General features: G+C 38.0%; 1 protein-coding gene across 1 annotated transcript; it reads right to left on the bottom strand.

The window, feature by feature from the left end:
* Nucleotides 1–15,245: 15,245 nt before the first annotated feature.
* Nucleotides 15,246–17,368, bottom strand: LOC145091618 (methionine gamma-lyase-like). Its single transcript, XM_079029375.1, has 2 exons — nucleotides 16,529–17,368; nucleotides 15,246–15,915 (listed from the first exon to the last, which is right to left on the bottom strand). The coding sequence occupies exons 1-2, from the start codon at nucleotides 17,301–17,303 to the stop codon at nucleotides 15,338–15,340; spliced, it is 1,353 nt and encodes a 450-aa protein (XP_078885501.1). The 5' UTR covers nucleotides 17,304–17,368; the 3' UTR covers nucleotides 15,246–15,337.
* Nucleotides 17,369–27,356: the final 9,988 nt, after the last annotated feature.

Raw genomic sequence — 27,356 nt, 5'->3', positions numbered from 1 at the left:
TTTATGATCGTCTAACTGATTATGAAACCATATCATAATTGATCCTCTAAGGACACCTTAGTGCACTAGCGTGGCTAAGAAGAGGAATAGGAAATTGTTGAAATGGTTAAATCAAAAGGTGAATCATACTTCGTTCCAAAATTAAGTCTTAGAGTCATACTCCATGATTGTGACTTGAGTGACAGAACTTAAGAAATTTTTTTAACACACTCATCAAATGTGGAGTAGAAAAATGTTTTTCTTACTCTTGCACGTTTGAAATTGGTAAGTTGTGATGTCTTGGATAAGACAAAGACCAACTATGACCAATTGAGTGTAGTGTTTGTCTTGATAAGAATCCTCACTAACTCCTGAATATTTGTTTGTCAAGAAATGTTTGTTGACAAGAGAATCTTATATGTCAAGAGGTCAGTGGGAGTCTAAATGATCTTGAAAAGGTTCAAGAACTAATCAAGAGTAAACCTATTATAAACTAGCACACGACTTGAGGTTTGTAACCTATCATGTTGACATATTCTTGTTTCCGTGCCATTCCAGTAAAGTTACTTATGCATACGAGTTCTATGAGTTCTCAATAGACTGCATAAAAGCCAGCACCTTGTTCAATGAAAGTACATTGACTAGTATAGGTAAGCTGCTAAATAACTTGGAAGCAATGGTGGGACCCTTGATGGCAAGAAATTAAGAATGAACAAGTTCAGTCCATATGAGTTTGAATTTTTCTTAAACCTTGTCTTACGATTATGGTTATGATAATTCACATGGATAGGAACACATACACCATAAAATCTAAGTGATAAGGTTTCTCTCTGCTTCATGAAAATGATTGTGAGGAAACGCTTTCAGTAAGAGAAATTTTAAGGAGATAGCAATTGTGATATTTGCATTCTCAAATTTGATTATGATTACGACATCCCTCTTCATAGTTCAAATTATGAGAAATGGAAATAAGTCTGAATATTCGAGACTTACTGTTGTAGGTTCTAAAATAGTTTAGACATACATGTGAGCTATCTAAGGAAAGGTGTATGAGTTTGAGAAGCTTAGATAAAGGCTTATCAAAGCATATCGTATTAGAAATATGAACTTTGGAAGTCGATAAGTATTGATTTCTAGAAGTCCAACTGTTTTCTGAATACGTGTCAAAGCTGGTGGGAGCATAAATATTATGATGGGATAGATATAATTATCATGTTAGTGGGAGCATGATTATTATTTTAAGTGTTGCAAGTTAGCAATATTAATTATATAAAACAAAAGTTTCCCTTTGCAAAGTTGTAGGGGTTGAAAAGTTGTTTTGCTATAATTAAGGGAGAGGATATTATACTTCATTTCAAATCTAAAAGCTTAGATCGAGAAATTTTAATTGAATTTAATCAAAAGACATATATGAATGTTATGCTGAAAGGTTTAACACAGGGGCATTCCATATATGGCAGTATTATAGCAAGAAACTGGTAAAGTATCACGTTTTTAATTATGAATCGTGTCACATACGCTTCGAGTATAGGATTGATTGCATATGCTGTAATATTTGAACGTTCTAAATTTTCCAAATGCCTAGGGCATTAAGAGGGAAAAAGGACTAGAACCGGATGTGACTAAATTAATTAAACAACTATCAAGGACAATCTAAGGTTCGCGAATGATTGGTCACTTGTGGGCAGTTGGAAGTATAGTAAATAATGGACCATAATGACATTAGTATGATTAGATATGATTCTACTAATAATGAGTTGTCGTATGGAAAATATGGAAATGTTTCCATATTGGGAGTTGGATATCGAGAATCTATGTCTAGATTAGAAACTTTTATGCAAGAAGGATGTTCAAAGGAATGTACTTTGAATGTGAGACTTCATATCTATGGAATTGCCTTGTAGCAATCTCCAATAGAGCACTTTGTAATATCATTGGCAAAGTCTTGGTGACTTTGATGCTGTGACATTACGAAGGAATCATTGCATAAAATGTTAGAATCTAGCATATTCTAGTAGTGGCGAGAATCTTGTATTCTTACACTAACGATAACGATTTGGAGCTGTGAAATGAGCATCATTGGAAATGTTTTCAATTGATCTATTTCACAAAGTATGAAGCATAGGAAAATAGAGTGTGCATGCTTGGAGCATGGGACAACTGTTGTTATAATTTAAGTAATAAGTTGATTATCCGAAACATTATACAATGAATAATGTGTAATCTATATGGTGACTAAATAAAAGGAGTTTTATTTATACTCAAAAGTTTGGGGCCATATTGGATTCGATTATTCTTGTGTTTCACTTTGCATGTTTTGACTTCTCGAATAATAAGATTATTCAAACCATCCACAGTCGATAAATACTTTGAAAGTAGGTATTGAAGCTAGACTGTCATGAATCTGACTGTAGATTGTCTAAAGCATTTTAGACATAGCAAAAGTCTGCTACAATGTTCATGAGTGCTCCTGAAATAAGATTTGAGTATTGGATTAAACCCACGCTCACTTAAATCACTCCATGGATTTTATCACGAGTGATTAGTGAGACGATAATATCTTATATTCTTGAAACGGAGACATGTGAGTTGTAGTTTGCAAGTCGGTTGCACATTGATAATATGTAAACACACCAATAACTTGGTATTATAAAACATATTGTTGTGTGTGATTTGATGAGTAGGTACAAGCGAGCATTTGAGTCAAAGTTTATCCGTTCCTTTTACCCAAAGTAGGATAAAAGCGATATATATAGGCCCCTCGATGATTTAGTGATGACACCCTAAGCGCTTGGACAGGCCTGGACTAAGTGGATTAGGTATCTAAGCCCATAACTATTTTGGTATATACTTGACCCGATTAGGAGCATGGTCCTTTTGGGTTGCCTTCACCATAGCAACCGATAGGATGAATTATGGAGAGAGAGTAGAATTTATTATATGAATAATAAATTGGTACTCGAAAATGGTTTTATTAATATATTACAAGTTTAATATATTATTTGGAAATCATATTATTTAATTAGTATTGATCAGAAATTAATTTGGTGATCAAAAGAGACTAGTTAAATAAAAGGGACTAATATTGCAATTAACTGTTAGTTACTAGTTGGGCTAATGGACTCCATAGAGTGGAGTGGACGAAATTTATGGGGAAGCCAATAAGATTTCGTCCATGGGCTCTAAGGAATGAGTTCATGGGCTGATTAAGGCTTAAGCAGTCATATTAGGGTTTCCACCTGAAAAACCCTAGCAGCCACAAGTATAAATAAACCCCTTAACATAAGGATTTCAGCCCTATGCTTCCTGGAGTTGCCCTAGCTTATTTCCTCCCCTCTCCTAATTCATCTTGTTGCTAGTGGTGTTTGTGAATCCATTAGAGGTGCAACATTTGAGGCACTAAGCTTTCAAATGCCAAGTATATTCAAGGAGGACTTGTTATCACTACATAACAAGAAAGGTAAGATCCAAACCCCAGTTTATATGTCAATTTGATTGTTGTATGCTAGTTCATAGGATCATTTCTTTGGTATTCAATGTTGTTGTGTTCATAGTAAAAAACCTAGATCAAAGCAATTAGGTTTGCATGAACACCATAGGAATGATGTTATGCACATAACTCAATAGTACGCCCAGCGTACGCTTAGAGTTCCTAAACCCTAATTTTAGGGTTGAGCCCTATATAGAGAACCTTATGTCTCGAAGGGCAAACTCCATTTCCACCCTAAAAGAGCTATTACAAAGCCCTAGTCCATATTTGAGTGTTCTTGGAGCTTAAAAGGTCACTAGAGAAGCATCTTGGTGTTGTAGATCCATTTTCCAAACAAGAAAGGAGCAAAAAAAGGTGGTGGTTCAAAGGAGAGGTTGCAGATCTGGGATTGTTGCTTCATTTCTAACAATTTCAAGGTATAAAGATCTAAACTTGGTGATTATCTCCTTAGATCTCTTAGATTGAGTTTTTGGACCATTTTGGTCCAAAGGTTGAAGCTTTGTGGTTCAATCCGATTTCTAGGACTTGGTGTTGCTACTCTCAGTTTTAAATGAGTCCCAAAGGTAGAAAGTTGCCATCTTGGATGTCCTTATGGGTTTATGCATGAGTTAAGACCATTTCCATGGAAGTTAGTTATCACATTTCAAGTTTGGGCTCTATTGGTGGGTTGCAAGCCATCAAGTGAAGGACTTTATGGTTTAAGACGTTGAAAAGGACTTGGATCTGTGTTTGTAGCTACTGGACTAGAGTATTAATCACTTAATAGGAAGGTGACTTATCAGGGGAGTACGCTGAGCGTACATGCAGGTACGCCTAGTGTACGCACCATTTAGCTTGTACGCTTAGTGTACATAGGAGTACGCCCAGCGTACTCATCAGATTTGGGTTTGGCTTGTTTTGGGCCAAAAAGATGTTTGGGCTTAGGGTAAGGCCAATTATAGGGTCAAAAAGACGTTTGGGCTTAGGGTTTTGGGCCTTAGTGGGCCATCAAAAGTCAGATAATGTGGTCCAAAAAGATGTTTGGGCTTAGGGTAAGGCCCATTATATGGTTAGGGCCTAATTTGGCAAATTAGGCCATTAGTGGGCCACTAGTGGGTTTGGGAAGCCTACATAGCGTTGGGCCATTTTTAGAACATGGTTTGGGCCTTAGATATGGACCAAGTTGGACTAGGGGTAAAATGGTCATTTTACCCTAAGAAGGGTTATTGATTTGGACTAAGTGATATTTTGGTATTAGTAGCTCTGGGAGCCGAAGGATCAGCAGCTCAGGAATTGCCAGATAGCAGCCAAAGAGGTATCAGCAAAACTTCAGCAGTGAAAGGTGAATCTCCTCACTGTGTGCATGGGTCTAAGGCCACAATGCCGGTCCATTATATTTGTGTATAGTAGGAAGACCCGGGGGCTAGCCCTAGGCACTAACAATGATAACATTGAATATCCAGAAAAGCTTTCTCTTCCCAATGGAAAGGGATCGGCCATAGTCAACTCGGTTGACCAAATGGAAAAGAGGAAGGCTAAGTCTAAGATAGTCCCATGTACCATTACCAAAGAGTCCATATGTTTCTATTGCCAAAGGAAGGAGCATTGGTTGCGAAGCTGCCTGGCTACCTGAAAGATCTGAGAGAAGGAAGATTCAAAAAGTTTGACTCTGCTTCAGGTAAGTCCACTATCTAACTCTGTTAAGTTCCTAATTGATGATTCTTAATACAAAATGTGACTCGGTTACATTTTGATGTTTGGCAGGATCAAGCAAAGGGAAGGAAACTTAAAGGAAGAGTATGTTGAATCTAATCGCGAAGATGGATTTCAATCGCATGGTTCGAAGATCAGATTCTTGAGCTACTACTTAGGAGTTATGATAGATTGCTAGGAAATATGTAATAGCATAGTTTTCATTTAAAGTTGCATTGTAAGGAAAAAGTTTTTCCTCATTTTAATATATAAATAAAATTTTGTTTTATTATATATCTCCTTGCAATGGCATTTATGTAAAATTGATGTTTGTATGTTTCTAGCAATAATGGAAATATGAATTTGATTCTTTCATTTGTGGTAGTGTCTAAATTTACCAAATAAGGAAAGATTCTCATCACCTAAGTTTTCAATTGGACCGAAACTTGGAATCATGCAAGTAGTATGATGAATGAGAATTTTCATCTTTGGAAAAAATTAAGACTAATTCCTTGTTCACATGTATATGTGAGTCAAGTGAAGGACTAAGGGATCGAGTACACATTCTTATGCACTGGTCAAGTCCACCACCAAAGATTGATTAGACTATTCGTCATGATTTACTAAAGTTTAGTAAATATGGTTATACTTACAAGTTTAAGTATAATTCTGAAGCATTGGAAAGTTTCGATGTAAGGCAAAACGAATGAGAAGAATCAAATTTGGTAGAAAGATAAAAGTTTCTAAAATCTGAAAAGATGGGAAAGTACTTTAGTATCATGTTTTGTGATCATCTTAATGGTTAAGAAACCATATCACAATTGGCCCTCTAAGGACATCTTAGTGCATTCATATGGCTAAGAAGAGGAATCATGAATTGTTGAATTGGTTAAATTAAGAAGATGAGTCATACTTCGTTCCAAAACAATTCTTAGAGTCATACTCCAAGATTGTAATTGAGTGACACATCTTAAAGAAGATTTATTAACACTTGTCAAATGTAAGAGTAAAATATTTTCTACTCTTGTACATTTGAAATTGGTAAGCTGTGATGTTTTGGATAAAACAAAGACCAACTACGGCCAATTGTGTGAAGTGTTTGTCTTGATAAGAATCCGCACTATCTCTTGAATATTTGTTTGTCAAGGAATGGTTCTTGGCAAGAGAGTATTATATGTCAAGAGGACAGTGGGAGTCTAAAAGATCCTGGATGAGGTTTAAGATCTAATCAAGAATAAAACCTATAGTTTATCACTAGTACACGACTTGAGGTTTATAACCTATCGTGTGACATATTCCTATTTCTGTGCCCATTCCAGTTAAATTTGGCTATGTATATGAGTTCTGAGAGTTCTCAATTGGTTGCATAACAACTTGGAAGCGATGACAGGCCCTTGTGCTGCCAGGTGGCAAGAAGTTAAGAATGCAAAAGTTCAGTCCATAAGAGTTTGGATTTGCCACTAACCTTGTCTTGTGATTATGGTTTTGACAAATTCACATGGATAGGAACACATACACCATAAAATCTAAGTGTCATAAGGTTTCTCTCCGATTCATGAAAATGATGGTGAGAAAACGCTTTCACTAAGTGGTTTTAAGTAGATAGCAATTGTGATATTTGCATTCTCAAAGTTGTTAGTGGAGTGTGTGTGGTTAACCGGCACACTAACATGGACTTGTGAGGAATGGAAAAGGTCTAAACAATTGAGGTTATGATTACGACATCCTTTTTCATAGTTCTGGAATTGTTTAGAGACACATGTGTGCTATCTAAGGAAAGATGTATGATTTTGACAAAGTTTTATCAAAGCATCTCGTATCAGAAGTCTGAACTTTGGTAAGAAAGTCAATAAAGTATTGATTTCTAGAAGTCCAACTGATTTCTGAGTACATGTCAAAGCTAGTGGGAGCATAAGTGTTATGCTGATAATTATCATGTTAGTGGGAACATGATAATTATGATAAGTGTTGCAAGTTAGCAATATTAATTATAGAAAACAAAAGTTTCAATTGGGAAAAGTTGTTTTGCTATAATTAAGGGAGAGGAAATTATACTTCATTTCAATTCTAAAAAGCTTAGATTGAGATTTTAATCATCTTTAGTCAAGGATATATATATATATATATATATATATATATATATATATATATATATATATATATATATATATATGAATTTTATGTTGGAATGGCTCAACTTAAGGAAATTCTATATATATTGCGTTCTCAAAATTCGATTATGATTACGGCATCCCTCTTCATAGTCGAATTATGAAAACATGGCAAATTAAAAAATATTTTAGCAAAAGACTGATCAAGGATCATGTCTTTATGTGAGACATCATGAATCGTGTCCCATATGCTTTGGGTATAGGATCGATTACATGTGCTATAATATTTATCCATTAAATCTAGAATTGGATATGACTAAAATGATTAAGCAATTGTCGAGGACAATCTAAGGTTTACCAAAGATTGGTTGCTCACGGACAGTTGGAAGTATGGTGTAAATTTTTGGAGAGGACCATATTGACATATTCTGAAAAGAGGCAACTCTTGTTCAGAAATGATAGTCAGAGTGAGAATATGGAAATGTTTCATAGGTGGAATTTATCCATTAAATATGTGTAAGATTAGTAAACTTAATGCAAGAAGGATGTTCAAAGCAATGTACTTTGAATTTGAGACTTCGTTTCCATGGAGTTGATCTCTATGGGAATACTATGTAATGACTATTAACAAGTCTTTGTGACTTTGTGCATAATCATTACTAGAGGATCAATGCATATAAGTTTAAAATCTAATATATTTCGGTAAATGGTAGGAACTTGGAATTCTTACATTTACGATAAAGATTTGGGATTGTGAAATGAGAATCATTGGAATTATGTTCAATCAATCTATTTCACAAAGTAAATATCATAGACAAACTTAATGTGTATACTTGGTGTATGGTATAACTAATGTTTGGACAAACATAGTGTGCATACTTGGTGTATCGCATGACTATTGTTTGGATAAACATAGTGTGCATGCTTAGAGCATGGCATGCTTATTGTTTTGATTCAAGTATAAAGTTGATTAGCCGAAACATTATACAATGAATAATGGGTAATCAATATGGTGATAAATAAAAGGTGTTCTATTTATATTCATAAGTTCTGAGACCATATTGGATTCGATTAATCTTCTGTTTCACTTTGCATGTTTTGACTTCCAGAATAACTAGGTCAATCTTCCCGAATGACTAAGTTATTCAAACCATCCACGGTCGGTCATATGTTGGAAGTAGGTATGAATCAAGACTGTCATGAAGTTGACTTGTAAATGTCTAAGGTGTTGGACATAGCAAGAGTTGCTATAACACTCACAAGTGCTCATAAGTTCTGGGTATTGGATTCAACCCACGCTCACTTGTATCACTTCATGGAATTTATCTCGAGTGATCGTGAGACGGTCATATCATATAAGTCTTCAAACCTTGAGATATGAGTTGTTGAATATGAGTTGGTTATACATTGATTGTACGAAAACGCATTGGTAACTCAATGTTATAAAACGTGTCTTTGTGTATAATTCAACAAGTAGTAGAACAAGCATATGAGTCGAAGTTTATATGTTCCTTCTTGGGTTAAAAGCGATATCTTGGCCCCTCGATGATTTTGTGTTGACCAATGTACCGGGCCGGGTCAGAACTAAATTGATGTGTTCGATTAAGTTCTATGTCAAACAAATTGGAAATCGGGAAACAAATTGCTGAACAATAAGTAAGACTTTGTTCCATGTATTTGTCCAACTGATATCTAGAACAAAGGATTATATGATCACTTATCTTAAATGGTGTATCATCATCATCTCAATTCCGCGAGACCTTGAAAGAGCTACGATTGCTGATCGGTTCCTGAAGTCATTCTTGTTGTTATAGTTATTAGACCTATCCAAGTGGGAGACTGTTGGATTAGGTGTCTAAGTTCATAACTATTTCTGGAATGTACTTGACCCGGTTAGCATGGTCCATGTTGGGTTGCATGGCATTTGCAACACTTGGATAAACTACATGAGAGAAAGGACACTTATGGTTTATTAATATATTATAAGTTCTAATATATTAATAATATTATTTAATTAGTTTTGATCATGAATTAATTTAGAATTAATTTGGTGATCAAAAGGAGACTAATTATATATATTGTGTTGATTGTGTAAATCATCCATTCTTTTATAGTGGGCTTATGATCCATGGTTTATTGAATTTAGCTAAAACCCATAAGGTGCTCCATGGATAGTCCATGGAGGTTATAAACCTATGGATCATGGAATATGAAAAGCCATGTCAATTAGGGTTTACATGTTGTAACCCTATTTGTGACACAACTATAAAAGGACCCCATGACTAGAAAACTTGGCACTACTATGTGTAGAACAAGAGGGCTAGCCAATTTTGAGTTTCTTTCAAAGTTATTCCAAGAGTTGTGGTGTTGTGTGAAACATTTGAGGCATCACACTTGAGGTGCTAGGCTCACAAGGTTCTCAAGGAATCCAAGCAACAAGAAAGGTATGTTCTTCTACTAGCTTTTATGTTTCAAAGTTCCCCATGCCATGCTAGTTAGGTTAAGAACCATGGAAAATCAAATTTGCATGTATCTTAGTAAAACATAGATCTAAGGTTTCTAGGGTTGCATATACACCTTAGGAGTGTTAGAATGCTAAAAATCTTGCAAGGTTCCAGACCAAGGTCCGATGTCGGGGCAAGCCCGGAATATGTTTATATGGTAGTGTGTTCCGAACTAGGGTCCGATGCCGGGGCAAGCCCGAGGAAGATTTATATGTTCATTTTAGATTGTACTTGTTGTCTTTGTGATACATGTATGAGCCTAGTGGGGAGGTGAGTGTGGGCGAGGTCTCGTATCTCATCATTAGTTGAGTATGGATGGGGTTCCATATCTTAATATTAGTAGAGTAGGGGGGAGGCTCGAGAGTAGTGAGTGTGGGAGGGGGCCCGTATCCCACTAACAGCAGGAGTGTGGACGGGGTTCCATTGCTCATTAGTAGTAGACCAGGGGCGGGGCCCAAGTTAGGCGAGGATTTAGAACAAAAGTACAATAGAGTATGTTTCTTTATGTGCTAGTATGTTATATGTTTGTATGCGTAGAGCGGGCAAGGCCCAGAGACGGGTGGGGCCTATGAGAGACAAATCTGTATACCGAGCAAGGCTCGATGCCAGGCGGGGCCTGATACCGAAGTGAATCCGATGTCGGGCAAGTCCAGATGCAGCAAGCGAGGGCCCAGTATGTGGTTATATGTATGGTATGTGGTAGATTGGGGAACTAACTAAGCTTCGTGCTTACAGTTTTCAGTTTTGGTTTCAGGTACTTCCAGTAGCGGAGGGAGGAGCTCGGGATGACTGCATCGCACACACCATGATGTTTAGCCTGGGATGTTTTACTCTGATAAAATGAACATAATTTGAAATGATACTCTGATTTGATATAACGACTTATGTTTATAATTGATAATTATGACTTGATGAATGATTTGAAAATTAAATTTTTGGTCTGGATTTTTGGGACGTTACATACTTCAGAGGATAGGGGAAATGTGAAGGCTTGATCGTGCACATCATCCTGGATTTTTATGAGATTATGATTTTAGGAATACTCTGATTTTAGTTTTATGACTTTTGGAAACTATGATTTTATGATTTTTGTGGATTTTGGATTTGTTTTAAAAAAATTCCTTGATTTTGAGATGTTACATTAACCAAAACCTGTAACGCTCGTTTCAGGTATCAATTTCTTTTCAGAATTTTAGGGTTTTAGATTGGAACTCGACGAGTTGGGAAGCTCCAACTCGTCGAGTAGAGATCACTTGTGGGACGCGGGACTTAGGACCAACTCAACGAGTTGGAAGGCCCAAGTCGATGAGTAGACACTGTAAGGAAAACCTTAAATTTTAGGGTTTGCACCCTATATAATCTCCTTAAAAACTTGAGGCCGACCTTCCATTAGCCTCCAAACCCTAAGAACGTCAGTGCTAAACCCTAATCTCCATTTTCTCTCATATTGTGAGCTAGAGTGACTTATGGAGATTAAGAAGAAGAAGATAGTGAGAAGAAGGAGAAGATCCAGCAAACAAAGCCTTCACTCTTGAGCTTGACCATCTTGGGGACTATTGTAAGCATTCAAGATTCGATTTTTATCTTAGAGTATGGCTAGATCTTGAGTTTACTCTTCATTTCCTATCATTCTTGTTGATTGCATGCATGAGATTCATAAAGTTTGCAACTTTATGAATCTCTAGGGCAAAAGGGTCCTATAGTGGGCTAGATCTAGCTTTTGGTCAAGCATGCATGTCATGCATGGATTTTAGGGCATATTTTCCCTTTTTGGTCATTTTGACTTCAAGACATGCATTGGACATGCATGTCCATAAAGTCTCCATCTTTGGAACGTTTTGAGGACTAGAACCTCTTCTGGAAAGAAGGGATTCCCGATTCCTAAAGTCTTGAACCATATGGCTAAGATTTTGAGCCTTTTAGCCTTTGTTAAGGGTTTTAGAGCATACAGAGTGGTTCTAGGGGATAAAGTTAGAAACTTTATCCTCCTAGACACCTTTAGAATTCAGATTTAAGCCCTAGAGTCCCAGCAATCAATGTATAATCCGAATAAGCAAACAGGGGGAAAACTCGACGAGTTGCTCTGGCAACTCGATGAGTCGGATCGGGTTTCCCCGTCTATTGGATATGAGTGAACTCGAAGAGTTAATGAGACAACTCGGCAAATTGGTTAGGGTTGTCTCGGTTTTCTGGACTCTAAAGGAACTCGACGAGTTGGGGGTCAACATGGACTGTTGACCTTGAATGTTGACATGGACTTTGACCAGGGTTGACCAAGTTTGACCATAAGGGTATTTCTAGTATTTCGGGATTTTGATAAGCTAGTCACATGATGATTGTAGGCGGTTGAGTTGGAGCTACGTGTTGGGATGTATCTGATCTTATTTCATCAGTTCGGCATTTTTGAGAAGTGAGTCTCCTCACCATACCAATGGGTGGAAGGCACCAAAGCCAGCCCATTCTATGATATGTGGTACACTAGTTGAAGTAGTGTTATGTGGCATGTTAGTTGGTTATGTGCTAGGAGGTATGCTAGTTGTATATATGTTATACTTGTATGGAAGACCATGAGAGAGCCCATGACACTTGGATGTAAGACCATGTGGAGAGCCCATGGCTTTCCTATTCAAGACCATGGGAGAGCCCATGACACTTGGATATAAGACCATGTGGAGAGCCCATGGCTTTCCTATTAAAGACCATGGGGGAGCCCATGGCACTTAGGTGTAAGACCATGTAGGGAGCCCATGACATCTTGGAGTAAGACCCTGGGGGAGCCCACGACATCCCTATATGTTGTATGCATGGCTTATATGGTTTATGTAGCTTTTATAACTAATATGGATTATATGATTATGTGGATCGTGTGGGGTATGCTCTGGGGAACTCACTAAACATTAGTTTACAGTTTGCTGATTTGTTTCAGGTACTTCTGAGCCCAAGGCCAAGGGAAAGGCTTGATGGCGCCGCATGCACTCTCCGACATTTGATTTGATGGGACACTCTGATGTTTGAAATAAAATGTTAATGTTATGAATTTGAAACAATTGTTCTTGAGATTTTGTGGTTTATTGGAAATGATTTGATTAATTAAAAATGAAAATTTTCTTTTGAAAATTGGATCGTTACATAACCCGACACGAAAATAAACAGGTTGATATGACATGACATGATAATTAAATGGTTCAGGTTAGGGTCAAGCTCTCCCAACCCGATTAATGTCTTGACATGACACGAACCCGACTCCACACGACATGTTTTCCAGGTCTAATTTTTACATTTTTATATTTTATTATTTTCTTATTTGATCCTTATCAAAACCCAACCCAACAACCACCCTCCTTGCCGTCTCTAGCGATTATATGTGACCTAGATTTCATGGCTGAAAGAAGGCGTTTAAAGTTAATGTTTTTTATTTAAAAACCAAAAAACTCATAGCTATAAACTATCTAGATTGGCTAAAACTTATGGATAATCTTTAACTTTGCTCAATTACACTTTGTACAAAGTGTATATAAATCACAAAGATACAAGAAAGAAAATTTTGATATCAATTAAAACTAGTATCAAAGATCAACAAATCACAGAACCCAAAATCTGCATATCAATTGAAATAAGTTTGAAAGATCAACAAACCCAATATTTATGTATAACTAAATCTTAATATCAACCTAAACAAATACCAAAATATCAACAAATCATAGAGACCAAGGGTGGTGGAGTTAGACTACCGTCAGTTGAGCAGTTGGAGTTGAGATTAACATCTTCTTTAAAATTAGAACATTTATTCAACTACCCTTCCGATGCAAACTTGATTGAATTCAACGTTGTTTGTGATTTCACCGATGCATAAATTTTGACATGTTTGGGATTTCACTGATGAACAAATCTATATATCATATGGAGATTAAACCTATTCGGGTTTCACCGATGAACATTAATGCTGCCTTAAAACAGGCGAACATGGTGAAGCATGGTTGCTTTTGGGAAGAATGGACGTGGAAAAACGAATAATACCATGGGAGGATCTCTAGTAGGTGGTTGTTGATACTGAGAGATGAGAGCGTGACGAGAGCATGTGGCGTTGAAAAGGGATGAAGGAGATAAGTCGTCGACACAACCAAAAAGTGTCACTAATGACCTTTAGTGGCGTTTTTAGCTTTTTTGTGTCGTTGATTGTCCAGATGGCTTTTAGTGATATTTTTTCGATTTTCGGTGGCAACTTTTTTTGCCATTAAACAAGAAATTGGTGGGAATTAAATGTCTATTTGATTTCATTTATGAAGAACACACACCTATATTTTTCTAGATGTAGATCTAAATTTTAGTGTGTGTATGCGTTCATGAGTGAAGAACAAAACAACATATTTCATTTCAGATTCTTCGATCCTTTTATTGTGGAGTGTATGTGTGTAAACGTTCATGAGTGAAGAACAAAAAAACATATTTTTGGAATCGTTTTAAAGAATAATCTATTCTAGAAATCGTTTTTTGAAGAACAAACCAATGACTTATGAAGAACAAACACATATGGGAAAATCATTTTTTTTTGCAGAACACGCACATAGGGAATATCGACACACCCATATTTAAGTTTTTAACGAACAAAATACACAAATCGATTGTGTTGATAAATCATTTGAATTTTTGGGTATTCATTTAATTTGGAGTTCATCAAGTTCATTTTTTTCGATATGAGTGTGTTTGTGTGTTTTTATGGACTTAAGAACACAAAAGTTAAATTAATTGTATTGATAAATCGTTTTATAGGTTTTTGTTTTCGTCTTGAAAGGCACAATTTCTTGTTTTTGAGTTCTTTAGACATAAGAACACGAACACAAATATGAAAATCAATTTGTGTGTTTGTTTTGGACCTTAGAATCGATTGTTTTGGTAGGAAAAGATTACTGAAAAAAAAAATTATGTTTGATTTGAAACCTACATTAATTAGTGATAATGATGTTTTTCACATACAATAAACACATTTATTGGTGATACAAAATATATATAAATGAACTAAATTTGTATACGAAAATAAAGTTGATTATCTTTATTACTTATTAGGCTAATGGGTATGTTGATGTTTTTGCTAATGGTAAAAAGGTTTAAGCATTTGCCTTTCATACCAATCTTTACATATATATGAGAGGAGTGTGGTGATATCAGTCTTGTATATTTTTCTAATGCATAAAAATACAACCGATGCAGCTTTCTAATCTACACAAAATGGTTGTTTATCCCGGGCAAAATTTTATAATATCCTGTCAAGTTCTGTTAGGCTTGTTTTCCAAAAGGAGTGTTTATGCGAATACTTCTTATATTTATAATGAACCAACATATGCTTTGTTAGGCTTTCCACATCAAAAGTTAAAGGGACAAACTTATGTTATTGATGATAAAAGCCAAGCAGAAATGGGTTACAACTAAGCAACCCTTAGGCTGAAAATATATACAAATGCAGGGCCAGAGGCTACTTATAACGCAATGGCATTAAAAATCAAGTACTGAAGTTTTCCATAATAGCTGAACATAAACCATAAGTCAGAACTTAGAACAGAGATGTTTACATTCATATCAGAAATCTAGTTCTTTCCAAACAATCCAGGTTCTTGAAGTCTCGAAAGTGCCTTCTCAAACTGGGCCCACCTTTGTTCCAGGGTCCCACTGTAGCCGATTGACATCCTAACCAAACCAGGGGAGATTCCGGCGAGCGCCTGTTCCTCTTCGTTCAATTCACTGCTTGTGCTGCTACCGGAGCAAGACATGAGGGTTTCATAGTAGCCGAGACTAACAGCCATGAGCCCAAACTGGGTGTAGTTCTGCAACAGATCCATCAGCTTGTTGGCCTTAGCTTCGGTTCCCATGTCCAGACAGATCATCCCGCCATAACCATAATCTTTGTTTGAGATCGACTTCAAGAGATGGTGATCAGGGTGGTCTTCTAGACCTGGGTAGATGACTTTCAGTCCCATCTTCTTCATCCTTTGAGCGTACACCAACGCCCGGTGGCAGTGCTCTTTTACCCGGAGACCCAAATGAGGGATTCTTTCCGACAGCTCAAATGCAACCTTCGCGTTCATGGTGGGACCCAGTAACATGAAAGCTCCTTGGTGAAGATCCATGAGTGAGTTCAGGAGACTTGCCGGACCACATACAGCCCCTGTAATCATAAGTGTTATCGATATTAGAACTAGTAATAGATACAAACACAACCCATACCTGATGTGACCAAGACACCAATGCAAGAATCTTTTTGAATTTTATTCATATATATTTTTTTTACTGAATCTTGCCCATAAAGCTGATCGGAAAAGGACAGACTCCTCACATGGATGATAATCAAATCAAGATTGACAGATTCCTATTTTGTCTGTTTGTAATCATGCAGATACCCATACCCATAAACATATAAACATACTCATGAGAGAAACAGACACCAAAAAGTGGAGATCGATCAGATATCATGACGAAAACTAGCAAAAAGAACAAGATAAGTTATAAGCTGGCAGAGGATTTCCATGTGATACCCTTTAATGGTTGATAAATGATAATCACAATTCACATGAACCATATGAATCTCTGCTATTTTCTTTTCAAGTTTTAACCTTTACCCAAATGACAAAATCAATGAACTTTGAAGTTTTAATCGGTGGAAAGATGATAGTAAGGAAAGAAAAGTGTAAATTGACTTGATGAATTGTTGGTATGAAGATGTTTGTTTGCGGTTTCTATCATGACACGCGTGCGATGGAGAAAAAATGAATCAAACTTACCAGCAATGATGTCGGCGCCGCCGCTGATATACTTGGAGATACTATGGATTACGACGTCGGCACCGAGCCTCGCCGGAGAAACTACCATCGGCGCAAAAGTGTTGTCGACCACCACCATCACACCTTTCTCATGGGCAATCCTGGAAAGCTCTGGAATGTTAGCCACCGTGAGCGTTGGGTTAGACATGGACTCAAAGTACAAAACCTTGGTGCGCCCTTCAACGATTGCCTCTTTCGTCTTCTCCAAATCCCTTATGTCAACAAACGTCGTCGTGATGTTCGACGACCTTGGAAGAAAATGGGTGAGAAGGGCGTGGGTGCCACCGTAAAGCGTCTGCGACGCTACAATGTTCTCCCCGCTGCTAACCAGCTGCAACAGAATCGAGGAGATGGCGGACATGCCGCTGGACGTGCAGTATGCCGCCTCTGTTCCCTCCAGCGCCGCCATCTGACGGCCAAGATTGAGGACGGTAGGGTTGAAATGGCGGCTGTAGATGAAGAAATCGCGATCGGGTCCTAGCTCTCCGGCGAACATGCGGCTGAGTGTTTCTGGTTCCATGACGGTGAAGGTGGCGGAGGCTTCGATGGACATGTTAACTCCACCGTGTTCACCAAATTCATGGCGAGCATTTGCCAACGCCATAACAGGGTCTTCCCATGTCGGCTTTGTTGGTAGTTTCTTGGCGATGATATCATCGTCCTGATTTGAGTCGTCGGGATTCATCCTCTTCTTTGAGGAAGAGAAAACGTTGGTGTTCTGAATTGCCTCTGCCATTGACGAGAACTTTGTACTTTGTATAGAGGAGAGCAAGAGAGAATATTTGATGATGAAGATGGAGGAGTTAGGGGTTGCTTTTATAGAGGTTTGGGAAACTCGGTGGTTATTAGGTTGGAATAAGTGGTAACTAAGTAAAAGTGAATCTGGTCACCTTTTTGTGTAAATTACAAGGAAGACCTTGGAAAGGTTTAGGACTCTGATAATGACCATAAATACTCTAAAATCGAAACAGTCATAGGGACCATAAATACGGTTATGTCCATCAAATTGGGGGAAATTTCATATATGCATTTTAAAATAAGTATAAGAATTCTGCTATGCTATATATATGACGGCGGAATCGCTTAATAGATTAAAATTTTGATACCAAGAATTATTTAAACAAAAAGAATCTACATCAATCTAGACTAATTAGTATATCAAATCAATTCATTGTCGAATGTTGGAAAACATGGAGCGGGTAATAATAATAATATTGATTCACATGATATTTACACCAATTTGATTCAATGAATGGTAGTTTTAAATTTTAATGTACTCTTCTAATCTTTTGTTTATACATGTTTGGCGTAGACCTGCACAAAAAGACCGGTTTCGGACCGGACCCAAAAAATGACCGAGACCGGACCAAAAAAGACCAGTCCTAAAAAAGACCAGCTTGAGACCGTCCCGGACCGGTCCAAAAAAGACCGGACAGTTCGGAGACTGATCCTAAAAAAGATCGGACAGGTTTGAGACCGATTTGGAAAAATAGACTTGTAACCAAACTTTATAAATATATAATTTTTTTGTTAATTAAATAAATTTTTATCACAAACTATCTAATTTATTTTATTTTTTTCTTTTATAACATTTAAATTATCATTTTTAATAATTCTTAATTTATTATTTTGGTGATAATCTCATATTTATTAGTGGAAAAAACTCAAAACCAAAATAAAAGAATCGAAAAATATTGAAACCGAACAAAAAACTCGTAAATAGAACCAAAAAAGGCGTATGGAAAGACCGAGAGACGACACCGAAAAAGACGGATCCAAAAAAGACAGGTTCGCAAAAAGACCGGTCCGAAAAAAGACGGATGGGAAAAAGACCGAACGTGACCGGTCTGAAAAAAGACCAGACCGTTCCGAGACTGACTTCAAAAAGACTGGACTGTTTCGAGACCGACCAAATACTGGTTTAGGACCGCAAATGTGCAGGTCTAGTTTGGCAAGTAGTTTTGGACTAACCCAAAATAAGTAAAAACACTTGGCCCAATTATTTGGGATAATGTCATAAAAAACCTTAATTTTGTAAAAAAAAAAAGTCGGTTTTACCCTCCGATGGGTTTTTGTGTCGTTAATGCTGCATACTTGTATCAAATTTTGCGTTTATGCCAAATAACCGATTGCAAGAGGGTTTACCGGTTACCCCTCTACTTACCCTCAACTGTAGAAGACTTTTCTCCCCGTTTCTTAACCCCATTTACCAAACGACGAAGCTGGGTTTTTTAAGAAGAACATCATGAAAACAAAATCAGATTTCTACACCAAATGACAACGTCAAAATCAAATTCAAGCTGGAGCGGCACATCAATAAGGAAAGTTTACCCTCCCCACTACACCCCCAAAGCACTTAACCAACTACTCCAACCTAACTGGATTGCTAGCAGATGAACCACCTCCATTTTTGTCAAGCATCGTCTTCTTCAACTTCTGCGAAATGATCCTTTCAGAGGGTTTTCTCAACCTTGTCAATCTAGGGACGTCATCAGGACCTTCATCATCACCTCCTTCTTCTTGTTCACCTTCATCATCACCCAAGTGACCATCATCACCTCCTTCTTATTGTTCACCACCACCATCAACCTCAATAATATCATCATCAACAATACCATCAACATCATCAATAATAGTATCATTAACAATACCATCAACATCATGAATAATAGCATCATCATCATTATCAGATGGATGATGCAATACATCTTCCATATCCTGATATTGATAATTACATAAATAAATTAAATTGGAGAAAAATAATGAAAAACAATTACAAAAAAGTAATTTCTTACCAACTCAACAGGTGGCATGTCATCCAGTTCCAGCTCTACCCCTTCCATACCTTCAATTTCTGCCATGTTATATCCTGCTTCCATGTCACACCCCGAAACCGTTGGCGGAAACGTTCTGGGGCGGAGGACGTCATGTAGTATCGCAACCAATGTACATAGTAAGCGTAGTAAACACAACCATTACATTACAAAGTGTTACAAGTGTTATACATATATATGTTGTGAACAAAAGTTAAGACGAGTCTTCTATACGCTCCGTCTTCTCCAAAATGTCGCAGGGTACCTGTCTAATGTGGACCTGAGAATACAAGCAGTTTAAAAATCAACATAAAGTTGGTGAGTTCATAAGCGGTTTGTTTCTGAAGAAGAACAAGTTTCCTTTGGTTTTCTGTAAAAGTTATGAATCCAAGAAAATCCCATATTTTCTTAAAAGTAAAGTTTAGTTATCTGTTAGTTACATGGTCTAGTTAAGAACAGTTCACTTATCCCAGGAAAAACCCTTATTTTCCTTAAAAGTTTGTGGTTGGTTATCAAATCTGAATGTAATGTACAAATATCTACCATACTTAATGTGTTTGTGTGAAGTTTCCTGAAAGTCTGTTATCCTTGAAAAAGTACATTAGTTTTAACACGTATATAAAACTAATAAGTAAGTAGAAAAGTTTTCATAATCTTGATTGCGAGTTCCATAACCATACTACAGACTAGATAAGGCTCGGAACGGGGCCAGTATCCTTTTATGACTTTTGTCACCCTTGAACCTTTCGGTTCGGCTGTAGCTAGCAGCCAGGTGCGGGGTAGTCAATCCCGTATAGATCTATACACTCAAGTCACGCTCTCCCTCCAGGAGATTCTGGCTACAAGGATAGTCCTCCACTCTCGTATCTAGGGGAAGTGTTACAAAGGGCGTGTCTCCAATCTTAATATTAATGAATTCAAAAATTAATAATGTGAAAAATTCTGTTTTAATAGTTCTTCACTCTCGTATCTAGGGGGAGTATTATCAAGGACATAACAAAAGTTCTATGATTTTAACAGTAATGGTGTGAACATTCATTTGTGAAATATAAAATATAACATTTAATAATAAGTTTCACAAACAGTTTGAATACTAACTCTACAAGTTAAACGGTTGGTTAATAAGATTTCCAGTGTTAAAAACATACGGAATATAAAACATTTCAAATGAAATAATAAGTTTGAGTACAAGAATTTCTTGTACTTTTGCTTGTATTCCCCCCTGAAAACATTTAAAAACACGGAAAAAGGTGTAGGGGTATGAACTCACGGTCGAGAAATGTGTCGGGCTAGGATGCTAAATGTCAGTTCGGGGCTTGATTACGCGCGAGGTTCCTATGTAATATGAAAAGATACACATTTGTATCTAATTAGACCCTGAACCACTAATCAAATATGAATAAACACTTCGAGACGCGAAATCACTTCATTACAAGTGTTTGGAGTGACCCGGGTGGCATCTATGGATGTGTACGGCCTAGATATGGAGTTTGCTCTTCAAGAGTAAACTCCTAAGGGAGTTTTCGGCCCAATGACCATGTCCCCATGAGTTTACGGCCGTAAACTCATGGGTGAGGTGTTCTTGGGTGCCTAATGGTCTTATAATACTTGTGGGATGATGCTAGGTTTAGTTCTAGGGAATTGGAAGGGGTTTTGATTAACTTATGGACCATTTAAGGAGTTTAAGGCAGTAAACTAGGAGTTTACGGCCGTAAACTCTCAAGTGCCCATTCCTTAAGTGTTTTGGTGGTCCTAGATTAATCACATGTGATTCTAACTCAATATACAAGCCTTGGATGGATGTTAGGGCACCATTTGACCAACTTAAAGGAGTTTACGGCCCAGGAACCATTCCTTGGGGGTTTTACGGCCGTGAACTCCTAAAGGGATGGTTTTTATCAAGTTTAAGGTCCCTAACACATTGGAGGATGATTCTAGTCTTTATTCCAAGGCTTAGGAGGTGTTTAAGGGGCATCTTAACACCTTAAAAGGTGTTTACGGCCTAAGAAAGGGTGTTTACGGTCCAAGCATGTTCTTGGGCCATAAACTCATGTTTACCCCTCAAATTTTAAGGTTTTGGTGTTCTAAGTCCAGTCTTGTAAGCCCCTAAGTCATATCTAAGCTCTAAAGGTGGTTTGGAAGGGTTTTGAGGCTCAAAAACCCCATTTATGTGTGTTTGCGGCATAGGGCTATTCCAGGGCCGTAAACACATGTTCTTGGTCCTATTTTATGCATTAATAACGAATTTGAAAGTTAAATGTGTTATACTATGAACTAGGAAGGATTACATACCAATTTGGGGCTTAAAAGAGGTGATTTTGGATCCAAGATTGAGTTTTTAGAGAGAGAGTAGAGAGAGAGAAGGAAAAAAGACTTCAAATGAGGTCCTTTCAACCTTAAATATGGTCTGAATTTGAGGCTCGGTGGAAATCTACCCGATACTGACGTTAGACGAGGCTTTTAGTCGTACCCGATTTAGTCGATGTAACCCGACGTGGTCGAAACTAGAAATTTTCTAAATAAAAATTGGGGATGTTTTCATGTGTTTCTAACGAGTTTGGATACTCACGAGGTCATAATAAAAGTCTTAAATTAAATGACCTAATCCAAAAATGTTAACAGGAAAATTGAAAGACAAACGAGTTTTACTGACGGGAACGGGTTACAGCGACAAAATAATTTACGGGTTGTCACATTCCAACATCGATGCAATCTGTTCAGCATCCAGTTTTACCTTATCTACAAGGACACCATCATCTTTTCCATCATTAAACTCAACATTACCCCCATAATCTGATTGAGTAGCATCATAGGTTTCTGATTGTTGTTGAAAACTACCCTCCCCTAATATTTCGTCCAGCCCCTGCTCAACTTCATCAAGTACTTTGTGTATATCTAAACCAACCCTTGGAAGCAAAACATCTTCTTTTCCAACCTTAACCACTTCAACTTCTTCAGCAATATGACCATCTTCAACAATAACATCATTAACATCCCCAGTCTGAATATCATCACCATGACCCCTAGTCTCAATACCATCACCTTCCCCAATCTGAATACCATCACCATGATCCCCAATCTCAATACTATCACCATTATCCTCATTCTGAATACCATCACCTTCTCCAATCTGAATACCATCAACAACAACTTCTTTTTGAGTTGCAGAAACATCTTCTTTCTGAGTTGAAGTAGCCTCTTTTTTGGACCTTGATGCTTTTAAAACCTTGGAACTTGATGTTTCTTTCTTTGACTGGTTTTTCTTCTTTGGAGGCTGACTGGATTGAGAAGCTCTTAATGATTCATCATACTCAGTAGCCTCTTTTTTGGACCTTAATGCTTTTAAAACCTTGGAACTTGATGCTTATTTCTTTGACTTGTTTTTCTTCATTGGAGGCTTACTGGATTGAGAAGCTCTTAATGACTCATCATATTCAGTTAACAATGGATCTTTCCTTGGTCTGCCTCTTTTCTTTGGTGGCAAGGGTACTATTGGTTTTTTCATTCTTACAACTTTTTTTGATTATGACCATACTCTAAGCACTTCCCACATCTTACTGTTCTTCGTACAGATACCCTTGTTGATAAAAACCTTCCCTCTTGTTCACTAGCATGCCTCTTCCTTTTGGTAGTAGGCCTACCTGACATTCTCCTAGCCAAAGGAGGCAATGGCTTTATGAATCCAGTTTGGCTCTAAAGATTACTCACATTCACTGGTTTGATATTAGAGGAGTAAGACTTTTTAAAAATTTCCTTTGAAAAGTACCCATCAATATATACATCTGGTGTTTGATTGATGTAGTTAATGGTTGCATTTGCATGTACACATGGGATCCCAGACAAATCCCATAATCTACAACTGCAAGCCCCGCTGTCCAAGTCCATCATATAGTTGTCACATCCTCTTCTAGCTTAAAAAACATGTCCTTGACTATGAACTACAACCCATAACCTACATAAATTGGTATAGTAAATAAGAATAATAAAAACAAACAACAAATGTTAAATTTCTTTGATGCATACATCATATTTTTCCCAAACAACTGCATTTTCCTAAGTATAGAAGGACAAAAATTTGATTTGCATTTAACATTTTCCTCTGTCATGTGGGAAAACCTGTCCATTATATATATCCTGATCTCCTCAAGCATTGTGATAAGGGGTTTTTTCCTAGCATCAACAATGATTGAGTTAAAACACTCAGAGATTCAATTCTCAACTGCTTCACACGCATAACCCCTATCAAAATAAGCTCTACACCATGTTTTTGGTTGTCTTGACATCAAGTAATCATATGCAGATGGGCTCAACTTCTTGATGGTTTCCATGTGCCTCATAAAGTAACTTTCTACACAACTCATTGATGCAGCCCAAAATAATTTCTTGAACTCCAACCCTGTGTATGCTTTCTTGAAATTGGCATAAACATGCCTGGCACATTGCCTGTGCTCAACATTTGGGAGTATATCTTTTACAGCTTCAACCAATCCCTACAACTCAAGCTTCAACAACTCACCCTTCACTTGTCCTTTCAGGAAGCATCCATCCAAACCAGTTACTCATCTACACCCAAATTTCCATCCATCACTTAGAGCTTTGAAACCTATGTAAAATCTGTGGAAGTAGTTCTTCCCATCTGGATTGACAGTGACACTAACTTTGCATGTTGAACTTGGGTTGGACCTTAATAATTCATCAGGATAATCCTATACCCTAGCATAATGTTCAGTTAGTTTTCCTTCAATCAACTCAGTGGCCCATTTTTTTGCCCTACGGACTTGCCCAATGGATACTACACATCTCAACCTTTGTTTGATATCAGCAATCATGTCCCTAAGTTTCATCTTAGGTGTGTTTGCAATTTCAGTAATGTAATGCCTACCTATCCATTCAGGGGAAACAAGACTTCCAAATTTGAACATCCTACTGCAACGATGCTCTCCAACCAAAATTTTAACTTGAAATGATTTTTCATTGTACATCCATCCAGCATACAATCTGAAAGGACAATCATTCATCTCTGTCCTCTTCCCACATCTTGCAACTATTCTAGTTTTATCACATTTTTCAAAGTATATCTGATATCCATTTGACACCTCATAATTTTGAATACAAAACTTAAGTTGTAGCACCTGGTTCCTGGTATGAAAAATTTATCTAATTATTTTGCATTCTTAGCCTTGGACTCGGCGAGTTGTAGGCCCGACTCGCCGAGTAGAGCCGGGATATGAGCACGTTTAAGTTAGCGACTCGGCGAGTCCCTTCAGTCTGATGAAACCCTAATTTCAAAGGTTTGCACCCTATTTAAACCATCATATGCGCCCCCAAGCTCGCCCCCTTCACCCTCAGAGCTCCCTATATCGTCCTAACCTCGTTCCTTGTGAGATTGAAGTGTTTTGGTGTGATTTCTTGAAGATTTTGAGAGAAAAAGGAGAGTAGATCAAGAAGAGAAGAAGGAGGCCAAGCATCTTGGTGGTATTTCAGAGATTCCTTGAGGTATAACTCAGTTTCCTTCTGTTTTCATGCTAAGGGTCCCTTAAAGCTCCATTAAAGTCCTTCTTGAGCCATTTCCAAGCTTGATTATGAATTAGGGTTTATGATAAGTTGATTAACCTTTAGATCTAGGCATGATTGAGCTCCAGGAGGTCGGATCTACTGCCTTTTTGGAGCCATATTGCATGAAAGCCCTAGATCTACTCTTTTAGTGCATTTTGAGCCCTAAAACCTTCATTGGTGTTTATTTACACGTAAGGTTGGAAACTTTACGTGTTAATCAAGCCCTAAGAACTCAGATCTATGTATAGAATGAGCTAGATTCAAGCAAAATCGAGTATATAGTAATTTCATGTGAAAGACTCGACGAGTCATTCATCGGACTCGGCGAGTCGAGTCGCGAGTCCCCGAGTTTTCCCCTTTTCGTGTTTGCTGTGTGGGGTCATGAGTCATGGAGGGGTGACTCAGTGAGTCAGAAGCCATACTCACTCATGGAGGAACTCGGCAAGTCAATGCCCTGACTCGGCGAGTCCAAGGCAATCTTCTTGCCTCAAGAACAGACTCGGCGAGTTGTTCATACAACTCGGCGAGTCTCAGCATAGAATGTTCTTCAGATGAAGATGAACTCGACGAGCTGTTCATACAACTCAGTGAGTAGGATAAAGGACTATTGGACATCAGTTTAGAAGGAAAACTCGTCGAGTCAATGCCTAACTCGACGAGTAGAGACGGGATTATGGTCAATCGAATGGATAGGGACTCGACGAGTTGGCGAGCCAACTCGGCGAGTCGGGTCAACTGGAAGTTGACTTTGACCTTGACTCTTGGCTTGGTTAGGGGTAGATGGTCATTTTACCCTGAGGTCGGTTAGCAGTATTTGACTAAGTGTTTTGCGGGAATTACAGCCGAAGGATTTCCGGGGCAGCAGCAGCAGAAGGCAGTCAGTTCCCACGCAGATCAGCAGCTAGTTTGAGGTGAGTTACCTTCCAGTAGCGGTGGGTCTACGACCACAATGTCGGCCCACCAGTAGGGGTTGTATGATAGATGATTGTCTCTGTGATATTCATCTAGGGTTGCTACTACCTGTGTTGTGATTATGTGCTAGTATGATATGATGTTATGTGCTAGTGACAGTAGGGGGAGATAGTCCCCAGATTACCAGTCGATAGGGTCGAAGGGGCGGTCATGCCCAGCCATGCTAGATAGATTATGTGATATGTGTTATGTAGTAGTAGTAGTAGTAGTAGTAGTAGTAGGGGTGAAATAGTCCCCAGCATTCGGTCGAGAGGACCTAAGGGGAAACCAGCACCCAGATATGCTAGTCAGCATCCGGTCGAGAGGACCGAAGGGGAGGCCAGCACCCAGATATGCTAGTCAGTATCCGGTCGAGAGGACCGATGGGGTAGGTCGGGCACCCAGTTATGCCTGACAATATATGTATGTTATGTGATTATGTGGTATGTGGTATAGTGGGGGAACTCATTAAGCTTCGTGCTTACGGTTTATAGTTTTGGTTTCAGGTACCTCTTCTTCGAAGGGGAAGGAGCTGGAGCGGTAGCGGCACATCACATACATGCTTTGTATTCCGCACTATGAGATCTTCCTGGGGGATTTGTACTCTGACATTATTATGTTTTATAAAATGGTTTCCAGACACGCGACATATTTTATGAAATGATATGATCGGTGAATGTTTTATTTCTAATGTTTTGCAAAGTATATGTTTTAAAAATGAAATTTTTTTTGGCTCTTATTTTGGGACGTTACATAAGTTGGTATCAGAGCCCTGGTTTGAGGGATTCGGACACACCTTCGGGGGTTTCTGAACTCAAATCGAGGGATTAAAAGATTTTGAAAAAGAAAATGTTTTCTAAAAGGCTAAGTAAAGAGTTTTAAGAAAGAACAAAGTGTGTGATGTGCACGACCGGCCGAGCTCAAGTAAGTATTCCCCAAAGTACCCATACAAGCTTATGTTATGTTTATCAATTTCAATAGATCAACATGCTAGAATAGGACTAAGGATCTAGGGGTGATGCCTTATGTGCCTGCTTTATATGCTTCAGTGTATGAAAAACTACATGTTAGAATTGAGTAGACAGTAGTTGGATAGCCTGTTTAGGTTATGCCTGATAGTATGAGTTTAGCATTGTATGCTAGTTCAGTTTCTCCCTATAAGGACGGATTTGCTTGAGATTGTTCCTTTTTGTCTGAATGATGTTTGCTTTGTGCTTCGTGGGACCCTGAGTGATGGGAGTTAGACATTAGGTGAATACGTCACGTCACATGTGACCAGGGTTGAATAATCTTAGAGTGCTGGATTTGGCCCTATTGCGTAGCTCTTGTCTGAGTCTAACCGTCGTAGAGCCGAGTCTATTACTCGAAGGATTATCTGAGCCTCACTACATGTGATGGTATTCAGGTAATGGCTAATTAGTATTACAAGGAGGCCTTCAGTAGCTGAGGACAGTAGGGTGGAGTTAGAG

This window comes from Lactuca serriola, chromosome 3, assembly GCF_051521515.1.
Source record: "Lactuca serriola cultivar US96UC23 chromosome 3, Lser_US96UC23_V15, whole genome shotgun sequence".
Classification (NCBI taxonomy): Eukaryota; Viridiplantae; Streptophyta; class Magnoliopsida; order Asterales; family Asteraceae; genus Lactuca; species Lactuca serriola.
The sequence above is the reverse complement of the archived record's forward strand: the minus strand, read 5'-3'. Positions and strand labels throughout refer to the sequence as shown.

Coding starts and splice junctions, on each gene's coding strand:
- LOC145091618 (XM_079029375.1), bottom strand. CDS start 17,303: ATGGCAGAGGCAATTCAGAACACCAACGTTTTCTCTTCCTCAAAGAAG. Junction 15,916..16,528: donor CGGCGCCGACATCATTGCTG/GTAAGTTTGATT, acceptor TTATGATTACAG/GGGCTGTATGTGGTCCGGCA.